General features: G+C 40.8%; 1 protein-coding gene across 3 annotated transcripts in view; it reads right to left on the bottom strand.

The window, feature by feature from the left end:
- The window catches only part of LOC149775884 (retinal-binding protein-like), a 44,120-nt gene that overhangs the window by 5,406 nt on the left and 23,839 nt on the right, over window positions 1–14,875 (bottom strand). For 2 of the 3 annotated variants that reach the window (XM_089943243.1, XM_089943245.1), the window contains 2 exons: window positions 7,029–7,168; window positions 6,324–6,472 (listed from right to left, as the gene is read on the bottom strand). In XM_089943243.1, coding sequence (XP_089799369.1) covers window positions 6,324–6,472; window positions 7,029–7,168 — 289 coding nt within the window. Of the gene's footprint in view, window positions 1–4,908; window positions 5,030–6,323; window positions 6,473–7,028; window positions 7,169–14,875 lie in introns of all 3 variants that reach the window. The other variant, XM_089943244.1, reaches the window with a different exon arrangement.

Raw genomic sequence — 14,875 nt, 5'->3', positions numbered from 1 at the left:
CAGGCCGACAAGTTGCAATGCATAGAACTAAAGGTCATATTACAGTATAGGGAGATTATTCAACCGCCAACCTATTGCAACTTACCGAAGATGAAAAACAACTCTACTTCTGGATCAAAATATCCAAGTTTTTTCCCAAATGGTACACAGTAGTAGCAAATACGTGCACCGTAAGCATGTTTGCTCCCGATACCTCCAAGACTTCTCCAGAGCCAACCTTCTCGATGTAAAAGATCTACCGTGGTATAGACTCAAAGTAACAGAGGACATACCCATCAGAATCCGGCAAGAATAAACTATACTTTGAATAAATCTGTCGTCAGATGTCCGTAACATACGTAATCTATGCTGACCTCAGGCCCATTAATGCCCGTGAAAATGTGAAAAGGGAAGATATTGATTATACATACTGTGACACATATACAACTGCCAGTCGGCTACATAGTCAAACGCTGTGACAGCAAAACCAAACCACCCATTTATATACAGAGGAAAAGACGCGTTAATCAAACTTGTAAAAAGCATAGAAAACAAGCTCGGAAGGAATCCGAGAGGAATTAGCTAACCTTAAGCGTCTAACAAGGCTAAGCTATATCACATCTGTCAAAAGCTTCTAGGTAAGATCCAGGTACGACACCAGTCATATTATTGGCTAATATCCAGGATCTGGCCACAACGGCTGCAACCTCCAGAAGCAAAATTAAGCCCGGTAAAAAAAAAAAAAATAAAGTGCCGTCATATTCCACAATTTGCGAAACTACGACGGCAACCTAATAACGGCAACTATTATGGCCATCCACTATATCATGGAGAAATATACGACCTTTTCACTAGGTTCTACTCCATTTTATAGGCAGCTATCAGTTGAGCAGTCTGTCCAAGTTGGTTAAAGACCATTCATAGAAAGACTTCAGCATAACCCGTCAGTATATCAAACATGATCTCGCCCTACTGATCGCCAAGGATGTGAGTGCTCATCTGTACGAGTATGTATGCCTTCCCACTAGAGACGTCCAATGGGCCGACCCCGAAGAGGTTAAAATCGCTTAAGTAGCATACCCCCAGAAACCCCCAAGAATACCTTCTCGTAACTGACATGGAATATCCCAAAGAGTTGGGCGACTCCCACAGCTGTTATGACTGTCAGGAAAGAGTGTCTATCCACCTACTAGTGAGATATGGTGGACAAGTTGGGAGGCAATCATACCGATTCCACAAAGTTTGTATCCAATAAGCTACAAAAAGAGCCGTCCGTCGTTCGCTACCGGAATAGCCAGCATTTATATGAACATCAGTAAAATATATCGATCGTTACAGTTTGATCAGAGCCCTTCGATTGCACAGTACATTCAAAGGAATACATACCTTTGAAGCAAAGCCACAAACTAGTTTGACAAGACCTACTAAAAATGTTAAATAATTCCGTCTTTAGTAAGACAATGGGAAATTTGCGGAAGCGTGTCCGCTTTGATCTGTTCCGGCCTGAGGGCAGAGAGAACAAGCTGAGATGCGTTGTAGCTAGCCAAGCCTTTCAGTCTCCTGGGATATTTGAGGACAACCTTGTCGTGGTCCACTAAACACACTTGTACTTAATCTGAATCGCCCAATCTCCAGAAGACTTACAGTTTGCTGTTGGAGGTGGAATTGAAGGACATCTTCTGAGACATGTCCTAGGATGTTCACCTCCTTGATACGAGCGCTTTCCGAAAGGCCACCCACTCCGAAGCTACACCAAGAAGAAGTTCGTATAAAAGTTTAATAACGCATATAACAGAGCCACCGTTGCCCTTTCTAACCTTGATCTGATACGGCTTACCAGATACATGAAGCATTTGAAGGCAGTCTACATGCGAGACAAATTGGAGCAAATGCTAGGGATCAGCGAGCACGGGACCGGCATTATTAACTCCACACTTTGCAGATCCGCGGTACTCGTTGGGTGACGTTCCAGGCAACGCCTGTCTGCCTGCTCTGCCAGGACTGGTATGGCCTCCTGCCGCCACCAGCGCTCGTTGTTTACCTCCGCGACAGAGAGCTACTGCTCATACCGCTAACCATTACAACTCGCCCTCCCCAGAAAAAGTACAACAAGTTGATCTGCGTCCACGCATCCATTCAGGAGCTGAAGATGCTAATTCGTAATCAGATATCCGGCGCGTTGATGGATGTGGCGCTGTCGCTGACCCTGCCGGTCTGCTTAGAAACAAGAAGGTAGTAGCAATATGGTAGATATCTTCTAGCAGTCACAATAAGAAGAGACTGGACCAGGGATTCGCCCAGTGACACAAAAAGGTCGAGTTGGCGGTATATAGTGTAAAAACCTCTTATTTGAATTCGCAAATAATGTCGGGAATCTGAAGGCACTGGCATGAACCGCTACTCTCTGTTGATTTGTCCGGCAGGCGTGGAAGAGACAGGCAATCTAGCCGTCTTCTAGGTGGATGCAAAGCAAAAAATGAAGACAACGACGTGGCTCTGAAAAACTGCGATCACACGGCTCGGCAAAATGTCCACGACAACATATGTCAACGAACAAGTTGCTCTCTGAGTGGCCAAGTCTTGTAACTGGTGCCCTAAACATGGCGGCCGAAAGAATCTCGGGCTTGCCAGCTCCTACTAGGGACTCTAATGCGGTGAGAAAATAGCACATAAATGCTGCAGTCAACAGATTAGAATATATGAGGGATCTGTCACCAAAGCTGTAAGTGCAAGACTGGTCACCTGGATACGGGAAAAGTAAACTTTCATCATAAGCAGGCACCGTAGCTCTTCAGGATGTGACGACCAAAGTATACGTTAATCATTTACTTATAACTAGGCCGGAGTGGATTTGACTGCACCCATGCAAAGTACCATCAACATGAACGCGAATAAAGTCTACTGATTCTCAAGACGTGATAACAATTGCATATATTGAAACTAATAACCGTTAGACACGGAACTCGGTAAGGGATGCGGTTGGCGATGTGCGTAACTTTGCTAACAGTAGGCCCTTTCTCGAGCAGACAAAAAGCAAGGGAAACCACGTGGGGTCCAACAAACATGAACGAGAACAGAATCGTTGCTATGGACGAAGCTTGCAAGTCCAAAAGGCGATGTCCCAAAAGCATTTGTTGACAGGATTTGTACCACATCCCCGCTGGGTGATATAACCGCTCTAATAAGTATGAACGCGCATGAAATTGAGGGTGTTGGGGAGATTACCTGCACGGCCTACTAATTTCGCCGACATTTTAATTTCAGGGGCTAGTCTCCGATTAACGACCAAAGGTGTTAAGGTTCATCTTACTTTTTCTAGAGGGAATCACAAAACTGTACATGGTCTCGGTTTCCTTGTGTACGGAGACTGTAGGGACCTTGCCCGCCATGTTCCGCTTTACGCTCGTAGGAGGCATTGTTTCAAGATCGAGGAGACTGTTAATTAGTTTTATTTCTATTTTATGCGGCGCCAAGCGAGCAACGATCTTCTGGTCACAAAATGTACGAAGGAAATATTGTGTTTATATAAGGTAACAAACGGTGCAACCTTTTATTAAACCGTGACTGAAGCATCATATCCATTTTTTTATCAGAATGGTACAAACCTCAACAAAATCTTTCATTCTCGTTATGATTTATCTTCTTATAGCTCTGTATGTGTCCACTGGCGTAGATGCCAGCTCTCATAGGCTGTTCCGTTTTGTACGGGTGTTTGATTGTGTCTACATACTCCATCCATTCGACTTCAAAGAAACTAAAGAAAACTTCTCGCAAAAGGTTTCAAGATGGAGGGGCGATATTATATTCCCATAGCGTGATGTAATGACTATGAGACCAGTTGTATCGAGTCCGATCCGTGTCGCCTAAAAGAGTAAGATGTATGCAAATAGACACCGGAAGAAATTCATGAAAAAACATGGGTCTAGGCCATAATAGTCAGTCTTATCCTTAGCGCCGAAGATGACTTTATACTCAAAACTGACAACTTCGTTTTTTGAGGATTCCTCATCCGTCCTGCCATTGCACTTGTATTGACAACGTTTGTTAGCACACACGATCAATGACGGTAGCTCATTAGCACACCGCGTCTCTCATTGGTGTGTTGTTGATAATGGACTGGATAGCAGTTGGTTGAAATTTCTTTAATTCGATAGTTGATTGAAGGATCACAGTCGTATAAACTGTCTGGATACTAACAACAAAGGTAATACTGTGATTTGCACTTGAAAATACCAATGTCCATTCAGAGCTACGTAAAAAAGCAACATTAGCTTACAAACAAACAATAAAAGACATCACACCACTATTTAGGTCCATATATTATCTTACATTTTAAAATTCGCCGAAGCCATAGAGATATAAGTTGAACCATTCTGATTAATGGCTTGAAAAGCATTATCTCAGGTTCACCGTTACATTATAACTAGCATGATGGTATCCAAAACTTCCACACATTTCAGTCCAATGCATTATATCTCCACCCCCGATTGATTATATTTCGTAAAACGTTCCAAGCACACTTTCTGTAAGCAATATTCATATTCATCCGGCAGTTGGCAAGATATATAGTAGATATGGAAAACCTATGGAAGCTCAAAATTTTCTTTTCTCCAGCACATAGTAAAGTGATTCATTACGTTTTAATGAATATAGAAACAATCATGATGATAAAGTTTGCTTGGTCAGAAGAATATTGGCGCTTGCTTCTTTCCTTGAAAAGGGAAGTGCAAAGCAAAGTATATAACTGCATGCATCCACAGACTATATTTAACACCACTAAATGTACATGCATGTAACACCACTAAATTTGCATGTAAATAACATCGCTAAACATGCATGTATGTAACACCAATAAATGTACATGTAAGACCACTAAATGTATATGTAACACCACTAAATGTACATGCATGATGACAATATTCATTTGACCTTCTTTGTTGCTTGACATCTAAATCCATTTCTTTCCCCTCTACAGGGTGCAAAACTTCTGCGTGATAGTGGACATGTTTACACCGGAACCAGCTAAATTTATTGCTAAACACTAGAACATCTGCAATTTAACACGGAAATTTCAAGAGATAGTGACAAAAGGTGACTGTAGCATTTTCATAATTATATGATAGACATTTAAGACACAAAACAAAGAGAATAATATATGTCTCAAACAACTAATGGTGCTATTATTGTTAAAATCTATGCTTACATCCAGTGCCGGATTTAGGCATAAGCTAAACAAGCTAGAGCTTAGGCTTCACAGTCTAAACTCTGTTTGAAGAGGCCTCTCAAATTTATTTTATACCAAATAGGGCCTCTACAGTTTTCCATGGCTTAGGGCCTCGCCATGTCTAAATCCGGCACTGATTACAACTGAAAATGAAAGTGAATGAAAAATATCAAATGCATCCTTTTTATATATTATATGGTGGAATGACAAATTAAATGAAACATACGTTTTAATATGTAGAACGTATTTTCAAACAAATATTTTAGCGCAATATCAATACACATCTTTCATCGACTGCGCATGTGTGGTTCATCACAAGAATAATACTATCCAAGTCGATGTGCTGCATTATCCTGAACATATAATTTCCAAAGAATCCATTAGGATTTAGCGGCATTCAATTACATTCGATTATTTTAAATTCCTTGAAAAGGTATGAGTTAAATCCAGTTTATAGCTATCTAAATATATTTTTGACGTATTTAATTATAATTTATTTATGTGGTAATTTTCATGTTTAGTGTAGGAACTATGGCCATTAATTGATGTACTCTTATGATTTGCTATTATCCAATAAATCCACTTGAACTTTATTAGCCTTGTAAAACTGATTGGTTACATGCAATACGTTATGCAAAACTATCTAAAAGGACTGGTTACTTGTGATGTGTTACGTAGAACTATGTAAAATGATTGGTAACTTGCGATGGGTTATGCAAAACTATGCATACTTACTGTGTGAAGTAAACGAAATGTCCGTAATAGTATCTGGCATTGCCGCTACTAGAGTCTATCAAGATTGAGTATGATTAAGCAAAGTACAACTAAATAAGAATGGATTAAATTTTGAACGAATGAGGACAAATTGTTTTCCTTAATAAAGGATAAAGAAATATTTTTAAAAAATCTGTTTCTGCTGAAAGTGACGTCTTGCCTACGCATTTTTATATCATGTATCCAACGGTAACAGAGTTTTCAATAGCTTGAAGACAAAGGTCTAATAGACGTTAAACGTTCACGTCGCCGCCGTTATCCTGATCCCAGAGAAACGATGCCTATTTCTTGATAAGCTTACGCAGGAGAGACAATAAATAATAGATGAAAAGAGAGAGCAGCTTACATGTGCCTGCCATATCACACACTATGCTGCCGTCCTCTGCCACAAGATGGCTATTGACACGCTTAACTGGCACTATGGGAACACTTTTCTGTCCATCTTTTAGGAGGACACCAAATCCAACATCATGACCTTCTGTCTTGAATTCCCACCTAGAAAATACAGGATAATACATGATGTAAAAATAACTTTAGTAAAGTAAATTTTAAAACGCCCCGAACAAGTAATAAATTAAATGAGAACGCACAACAGAAGTGATCAAAGTCCATACATATATTCGTGTTTATAGGCGAAATCTGCACTCTGATATGTTCAATGTATACACTGAGATATTTCATCTTTGTCCAGATATCTCTCGTTGGGATAGTGGTACATGACAAGATATAAACTGGAACAGTCAAAACTGACTTTATACATAATTTCTGGGAATTGAAATAAGGACCTTTGAAGAAAATTGATTATATAATGGAATTTAATGCCTAATTAATTCATCTAAAAGTGGCTGTTTTGGAAAGGTAACTACAAAAACAGACATGACAAAGTCATGTCATACCATATATGTTATGTCACCTAGTCGTGTACAGTAATAGGAAAAATGGACGAATTCAATGTTGCTTCTTTTCTTATAAGTTGTTTTTCACTATTTTGCTTCTGCAATTGTCTGTTTTTGCTTCTGTCATGTCCTTAAAGTTGTCAAATATCGTTTACCTTAAGATACTTCCTGGACTTCCTACTTCAAATTCAACGAGGATTTTATCTCCCCTTGGAATGGTGGCTTCTTGCATGTGCTGCAGAAGTTCCGAACTGTCCAAATAATACTTCTCCGGCACGTCTCCTCCCTGGCATATCTATTAAAATACAGGGTTGTAATCGCAGCTATTAATTAATGTCCTTTCAACGCTTGCATAATATTCTGGCAGATCAGGGTCTTTGGTGTTTGTCCTACTGATTACTCATAATGAATTGCATAGATCCATATCTACCGGTGCAATATACGACGGCAGATTTGAGTTTGTGCAGTACATACATTACCAAGAAATCAATTTAGTAATTGTAATGATATCTCATGACTCCTTTCAAGAATAATAGTTTTCATTATTGTTTTATATGTATACAACATTTAAATGACAAATTCCTTTGTAAAAGTAAATATGTTTGACAATTTTTAAACTGAAATATGCTGCGGTGCATCAAATGTTTTTCAAGCGTTCATACGTTAATGGTTATATTTTTTCGGGGGGGGGGGGGCGGGGGAATTTCCCACTATTAGACATGAGATTCATATTTCTTCCTCATTATTAGTTATGTTCACAGCTACATCAACGTTTTCCAGTTGGACACATTTTAGGCTTTTAGTCACAGAGAAAATTAAAACGATCGACATGGAACCATCTTAAATTTCAGGGAATATAAGGAGAGCCGAGAATACGCTGGAACAGAAGAATGATGAGAGGCTCTGATCCAGATGTATGGTTCAATCGGATTAATATTATGTATCCACTCTCCTACGTGACGATCTGACAGCGACCGCTTAGGGGTCACGTTTTGATGACCTTATGTTATTAATATAATCATTAATTGTATCTGTCAATCAGATGAAGTCTTATATGTTCGCGTCTGTTAGACTTCTTATGTCAATTATTTAAGTTCAAATAAACAGTAACACAAAAAAGAGTGAAAATAACAAGCTTTGAAAAAAATATAATTAATATATTTTCCTGGGAAAATTCTGTAAAAATGGAGGGAAAAAAAATGAATTACGGTTTCAAGAATCAAATTCAAAATAATCAAAGAATAATCCATTAATAAAATGTTAGTAGTCCTTATAACAAAATGTTCTAATGATTGCAAGTTCTGGTCCCGACGAAAAATCCAAGATGGAAGACAATGACGTATGCTGTAGTGTTGAAGTCTACAGTTCCTTGCAGAAACAAGAATTATCACTCCGGTGTTCGAAATCCAAATAAATTTTTATTAAAACTGTCTTTGCTCAGTAAGTTCATATGAGCACACGTATTTTCCAGGAAAATAACAGAATTAATCCTTTTGAATCCAAGTAATTTAAAATTGCTCCAAACAGCACAACATAGAACTTCCAGTGTAAGAGCCCAACTTCTACTGAGAATAAGTCTCCAAAACAAAGGTTATTTCGTATTCTAAAAGGTAAAAAGGGGGTCAAGTGATCATGTTCTACAACCTCGTAGAAAATGGGTACTTGTTAAAATACACGTACACCCAGTGTGGCCCTTACGAAAACCAATTATTTTATTCTAAGAAATAAAAAATAAAGACAAAATTGTTTACCTCGACAACAAGCAATCATTTTAAAATAAAAATAGAACTGGTTTACGTGGTTGTTACTAATTTTGAAGCAAGGTCAAGATCTATATTAACACCTCGTGTTTACAAAACGAACAGTCAAGGTCAAACTATTTTCTGAAAAAGTATCATCTCTAGTGAATCAATTTACATTACAATAGCATATAATGAAGAAAACAAAATCTTTTATAAACTGACAAATAATTAAATTGAAATAAATATATATTAAATCAGATATAATTAAATCTAATACACATGCCAGACTGAACAGTATTGCAATATGTGCCTAACGATTTAATTCACTTTCAGATTTTTGAAAGATGTTTTTCCATTGTCTAAATCAAATGTCACTAGAACACGACCCCTAAGCGCCGTTGCCAGATTTTGACGTAGGAAAGCGAGGATACGCGCACGGTTTTCCCGGGTTCTTTCCTCCACCATTAAATACTGATCGCCATGTATAGCCTATCGTGTGCTGAAAAATGGCGTTAAACCCTACAACAATAAACAATAAACCACAATCAACCATTCTAATGCTTTACTCGGAGGCTGAAGTAACATTTGCGATATTTGATTGGACAGCCGTTTGGGTTTCAACCAATCAAACATACCTTTTGGTTTAGTCCAAGTTTGAGCATGAAAATATGGTCATTACAATAACACCCTTTTTTTACACTGGGTATGTACAAGACTGTGACGTTCTGTCGTATTGGGGTGGGGTTCTCCCAATATAATTTAATTAAATTAAATTGAAAGTTCCACCCTGGCTCGTTAGGTTAGAAAGTTAAATTAGTGATGATGTAGATTTACAGCTCTGAGCCCCCAGTCAGCAATGCCGACGGTTAAATTATAGAGAACACGAAGATGAAATTCAATCAATAACAATTTAATAAATGTGATAATTTAAAAATGATAACTTCCAATCACTCGTCTTTCCCTCGACCAAGTGACAGCCTAATTCATCCCGTGATTTACAGTGTGAGTTCGATTTTCCCCCTGTCCTTGCATCTACTCATCTATTTCTTCCCGCTGATTCCTTCCTTCTTTCCGTTCCTCTAACTCCTCCTTTGTCTGTTTCCCTCTCTACTATCTCCTCCTCCAACTTCGCTCCAGACTTCACTTCACCTTTCTTCTCTCCTTTCTTCTCCTTTCCTCCGTCTCTCTATCCGAGACTACGGGACCAAACTTTAACTGGTCTGTCCCTCAAAGCTTCCTGTGAAAAACCACAAGGCGTTAACAAATGTTTTATCGAACCTCAACTCACACTATAACGACAATTAACCATCAGATAGCTGTCACTGTTTCGGCCACGCATGCATACACATCGAAATTCCCACACACTTCTTGCAGGGTAAACAATGGCGTAATAACACAGTATCAGCGAATTGTTATACAGACATCAATACATTGCGTCACGTCAGTATATACACATATATATTTAATCTCATCGTACTACAATCTGACAAAATCAGACGCATGTCTGTACATTACAAATATTCAACAATGGCAAAATCTATAATCATATGAACATATGTGTTAGTCTACTATAAAATACCCACATAGTAAATTACAATATTAACTCTTACGACGGCTGGCAAGCTATATAATTCTTTACAAATATCAACTCATTTCTTCAAAATATGCAAATATATTAACAAAACAAAGTAATTCTTCGTACTACGATTCTAGTACTAATAAAGTATACATACGACCTACAATTAAAAGCAGTCGCATTCCACAAAGACCGAACAAATATCTACTGACCTTTTGAAGCTTTCTGTACTTATTTCCCGCTCTAAGATTTTCCCGCCAATAACGAATGGTTATTCGGAGTTACGCTAACCTCCACTCTGGGTAATTTCTCTTAGCGAACTAACTTTTGCCGGAAAACGCAGGGATATCATTCTACCCAAATCAAGGTCTCCCCCCATCTCGATTCTGATTGGGTGGCGCTGTGCCCCTGTCCAATCGTCTTAGTGGCCAGTTCAACCTGTCTGTCTGTTTGCAGGGGAAAGAAGTTAGGACACTCCCACTTCTTCATGCAATTTCTTTTGATCTTGGAAACATTTCGACACCTAGGTGATAACTGGCTGTCTGTGACTTCGCAACTCCGATGTTCGGTCCTTCGATTCTAGCCACAACAATCTTACGTAACGGATTAGTGCTAGCCTTCGGCAATGTTCGACATCAAACAATGACCCGTCAGAACTACCTTGATTATACATGTTTCAAACTGGGCTACTCTGGGTCGGGGTAAACATGACATCCCCCCCCCCACGCTTGAGAATAAAATCGGGATTTTATTCCCTCAAAATTACTTCAAATGCAATGGCATTAATACACGAAATAAAGAACAAAATTATCGCGACACTACACACTGAGTATGAACATGACTATATATATATATATATATATATATATATATATATATATATATATATATATATATATATATATATATATATATATATATATATATATATATATATATATATACAGCGATCTATACCATTCCAGCGCTCCTACTCATGAAATCGGCGCCTACGTTCTAAGTTCCTTTCACGTATCTGATCTGTATCTGGTATTGTTGTAAGAACAGCGACCATCGCATCAATCGTCCATTCGACAATTTCGCCTGCGCGAGATACGCGAGTGGTTGGTGGTCGGTCTCCAAGATGAACTTCCGCCCGTATAAGTACCGCTCGAACCGTGATATACCGAACACGATTCCGAGGCATTCTCTTTCCGATACGGAGTAGTTCTTCTCGGCAGCTGACAACTTCCGACTGCCGTACGCGACATATAACGATTCCCGTGCGACGATGCGGGTTTTATCGGTCCGATTAAATCCATCGCGACGCATCGAAATGGTTCATCGATAACAGGTTTACTCCCCAAGTGGACGGGTCGATGAGCCGTTTCCGGTGCCATTCTCTGGCACTTGTCACAGGAGAGACAGAACCGCTTAACGTCTCCCTGGACCCCTGGCCAGTAGAATTCTCTGACAAGACGGTCAAGCGTCTTGGCAATTCCCATGTGTCCACTCATGAGACTTTCGTGCGCGAGTTTTAACACTTCGCCTCGCTTCTCTTTTGGTACGACGACTTGCTTAAAGTGTTCGTTACCATTCCTGGCGTAGCGATACAAGATCCCCTTCTTGTATGCGAACTTCACCCCGCCATTCGGAGTTTCTCTCTCCGTCCCTGCTGCAGCGTGTTCGTGCAACTGCGCCAGAGTTGCGTCTTCCTGTTGCAACTTCCTCAGCTCGGCCGGAAGAACGTTACTCACCGGTGTCGATGTAACTTCCATCGGCTTCGCTTTCGTCTGTCGACTCTTGGACCTGGTTTCCACAGCACTCACCGGCATCGGTGTGCAGGTTTCTGGGTTCGGTTGTGGCAACACATAACGACATCCCAGTATGACGTCATGTGATAAACCATCCAAGCATGCAGCTTCAATTTTCCCCTTCACGTACGGTGAATCGAGGTCAATGACAGCCACTGGTAATGAGTCACGCGCGCTGTTCGCGTACTGAACTTCGATTACCTCCCCTGTGTAATCCTCGGGCTTAACGTACTTCTTGTCGACAAGGGCTGGGACGTTACACCCAGTGTCATACAAGATGGTGGCACCTTCTCCGTTGACAGTAGCAGACGCGAGGTTGGCTGGGTTACAGCTTGCCTCCGGCTCGCGCTCCTTCCTAGCGACGGCATTCACCTGGGTCTGCCTGCCCTTGGGACAGTCCCTGGCAATATGCCCCGGGCGCTTGCAGTTGTAACACGTCGGCGGTCCTCGCCGACCTGCAAGTCCCGCTTTCGTGGGTGAGGCCTGTCCAGGTCTATGGTTGGCATCCCTACCTGTAGATCCCCCTCCGACCCTCCCGTCGCCCTGACGGTTACGGACAGCCGGCTCTACCTCAACCACACGGCGCGACTCAGTGGGTCGGGGTCGATCCGCACCCCCGGAACCTCCACTTTTCGAGTGTGCCTGCTCGTATCGCTTCGCCATGCTAGCGATCTCTTCGAGCGTCCGGTGCTCTCTCTCTGCTAGAAAGACTGTCAACTCGCGACGGTAAGTACTCAGGACATGTTCCTTGAGTATAACCTCGCGTAGCCCGTCGTACGATCGTTCGACTTCGGCCATCTTCATCCACTTCTCAAATAACCCTCGAACACGGGTGTGGAATTGAGAGTGGGTCTCCGTTGCCTTTTTCGCCGAGTCCCGAAAAAGTTTGCGATATGTTTCGGCGGTCAGCCGATAATGGCAGAGAAGGGCCTTTTTGAGCGCATAGTAGTCGTCAGCATCGTCTGCAGCTAAGCCGTGGTAGACTTCACGAGCTGCACCTTGCAAAAAAGCTGAGACATTAATCGCCCAATGCTGTTCAGGAATTTTATGAGCGTGAGCGAGTTTCTCAAACTGAACAAGAAAATCGTCGATAGATTCCTCCTTATCGCTGAACCGCGGCATACTTATCTGGACCATTCGGTGGTCGATGAAAGGTCGTCCGGTCCCTCCAGAACTTGTGCTAGCGTCGTCCCGATCTATGTCCCTAGCGGCTAACCTGACCTTCTCCATTTCGAGAGTGTGAGCAAGCTCTCGTTCTTTTGTGGCCGCTGATATCCTGGCCAGCTCCAACTCTTTCTGTGTTTATCTTTCGGCGGCTATCCGGGCCAGCTCCAGCTCTTTCTGGGTTTTCACTGTCCGTGGATATCTTGGCCAACTCCAGCTCTCTGTCCGCTGCTATCTTGGCCAGCTCTCGGTCCGCTGATATCTTGGCCAGCTCCTTCTCCGCTGCTTTTTCTGCCTTCCATTCCTTGATTCTTTCTTCAATAAATGCTGCCAGGCGATCTCCCTCGTATCCGAGATCTTCCGAACCCATGGCACGGTACTCCTTTATCATTTGCCTTTCTGTAGCCATATTGTTAAACTAACAGGATGTGATACCTTGTCTCGACCTTACTAACAATGGACAGATATTACAAGTTCCCAGCCAAATACTTACCTGTCGACAACAACTAATTTCGTTCAGGTAAGATATTTGCTCGATATTTGCTTCACAATTACTCCACGTAATAAAAGATCTACCAAACATGCAAATATCAAATATAACAAACACAAGATGAGAAAATCATAAAAATTCAAAATACATAGGATGGAAAATATCTCACACTGTTCACTAATACTTCCTAACAAATAAACTTTTAGGTCGTAAAATAATATTTATGTCTAATTCAAATCCCGGACGAAGCGCCCACTGTGGCGTTCTGTCGTATTGGGGTGGGGTTCTCCCAATATAATTTAATTAAATTAAATTGAAAGTTCCACCCTGGCTCGTTAGGTTAGAAAGTTAAATTAGTGATGATGTAGATTTACAGCTCTGAGCCCCCAGTCAGCAATGCCGACGGTTAAATTATAGAGAACACGAAGAAGAAATCCAATCAATAACAATTTAATAAATGTGATAATTTAAAAACGATAACTTCCAATCACTCGTCTTTCCCTCGACCAAGTGACAGCCTAATTCATCCCGTGATTTACAGTGTGAGTTCGATTTTCCCCCGTCCTTGCATCTACTCATCTATTTCTTCCCGCTGATTCCTTCCTTCTTTCCGTTCCTCTAATTCCTCCTTTGTCTGTTTCCCTCTCTACTATCTCCTCCTCCAACTTCGCTCCAGACTTCACTTCACCTTTCTTCTCTCCTTTCTTCTCCTTTCCTCCGTCTCTCTATCCGAGACTACGGGACCAAACTTTAACTGGTCTGTCCCTCAAAGCTTCCTGTGAAAAACCACAAGGCGTTAACAAATGTTTTATCGAACCTCAACTCACACTATAACGACAATTAACCATCAGATAGCTGTCACTGTTTCGGCCACGCATGCATACACATCGAAATTCCCACACACTTCTTGCAGGGTAAACAATGGCGTAATAACACAGTATCAGCGAATTGTTATACAGACATCAATACATTGCGTCACGTCAGTATATACACATATATATTTAATCTCATCGTACTACAATCTGACAAAATCAGACGCATGTCTGTACATTACAAATATTCAACAATGGCAAAATCTATAATCATATGAACATATGTGTTAGTCTACTATAAAATACCCACATAGTAAATTACAATATTAACTCTTACGACGGCTGGCAAGCTAAATAATTCTTTACAAATATCAACTCATTTCTTCAAAATATGCAAATATATTAACAAAACAAAGTAATTCTTC

This window comes from Sinohyriopsis cumingii, chromosome 19 (assembly GCF_028554795.1).
Source record: "Sinohyriopsis cumingii isolate HCF-2022 chromosome 19, ASM2855479v2, whole genome shotgun sequence".
Taxonomy (NCBI): Eukaryota; Metazoa; Mollusca; class Bivalvia; order Unionida; family Unionidae; genus Sinohyriopsis; species Sinohyriopsis cumingii.
The sequence above is the reverse complement of the archived record's forward strand: the minus strand, read 5'-3'. Positions and strand labels throughout refer to the sequence as shown.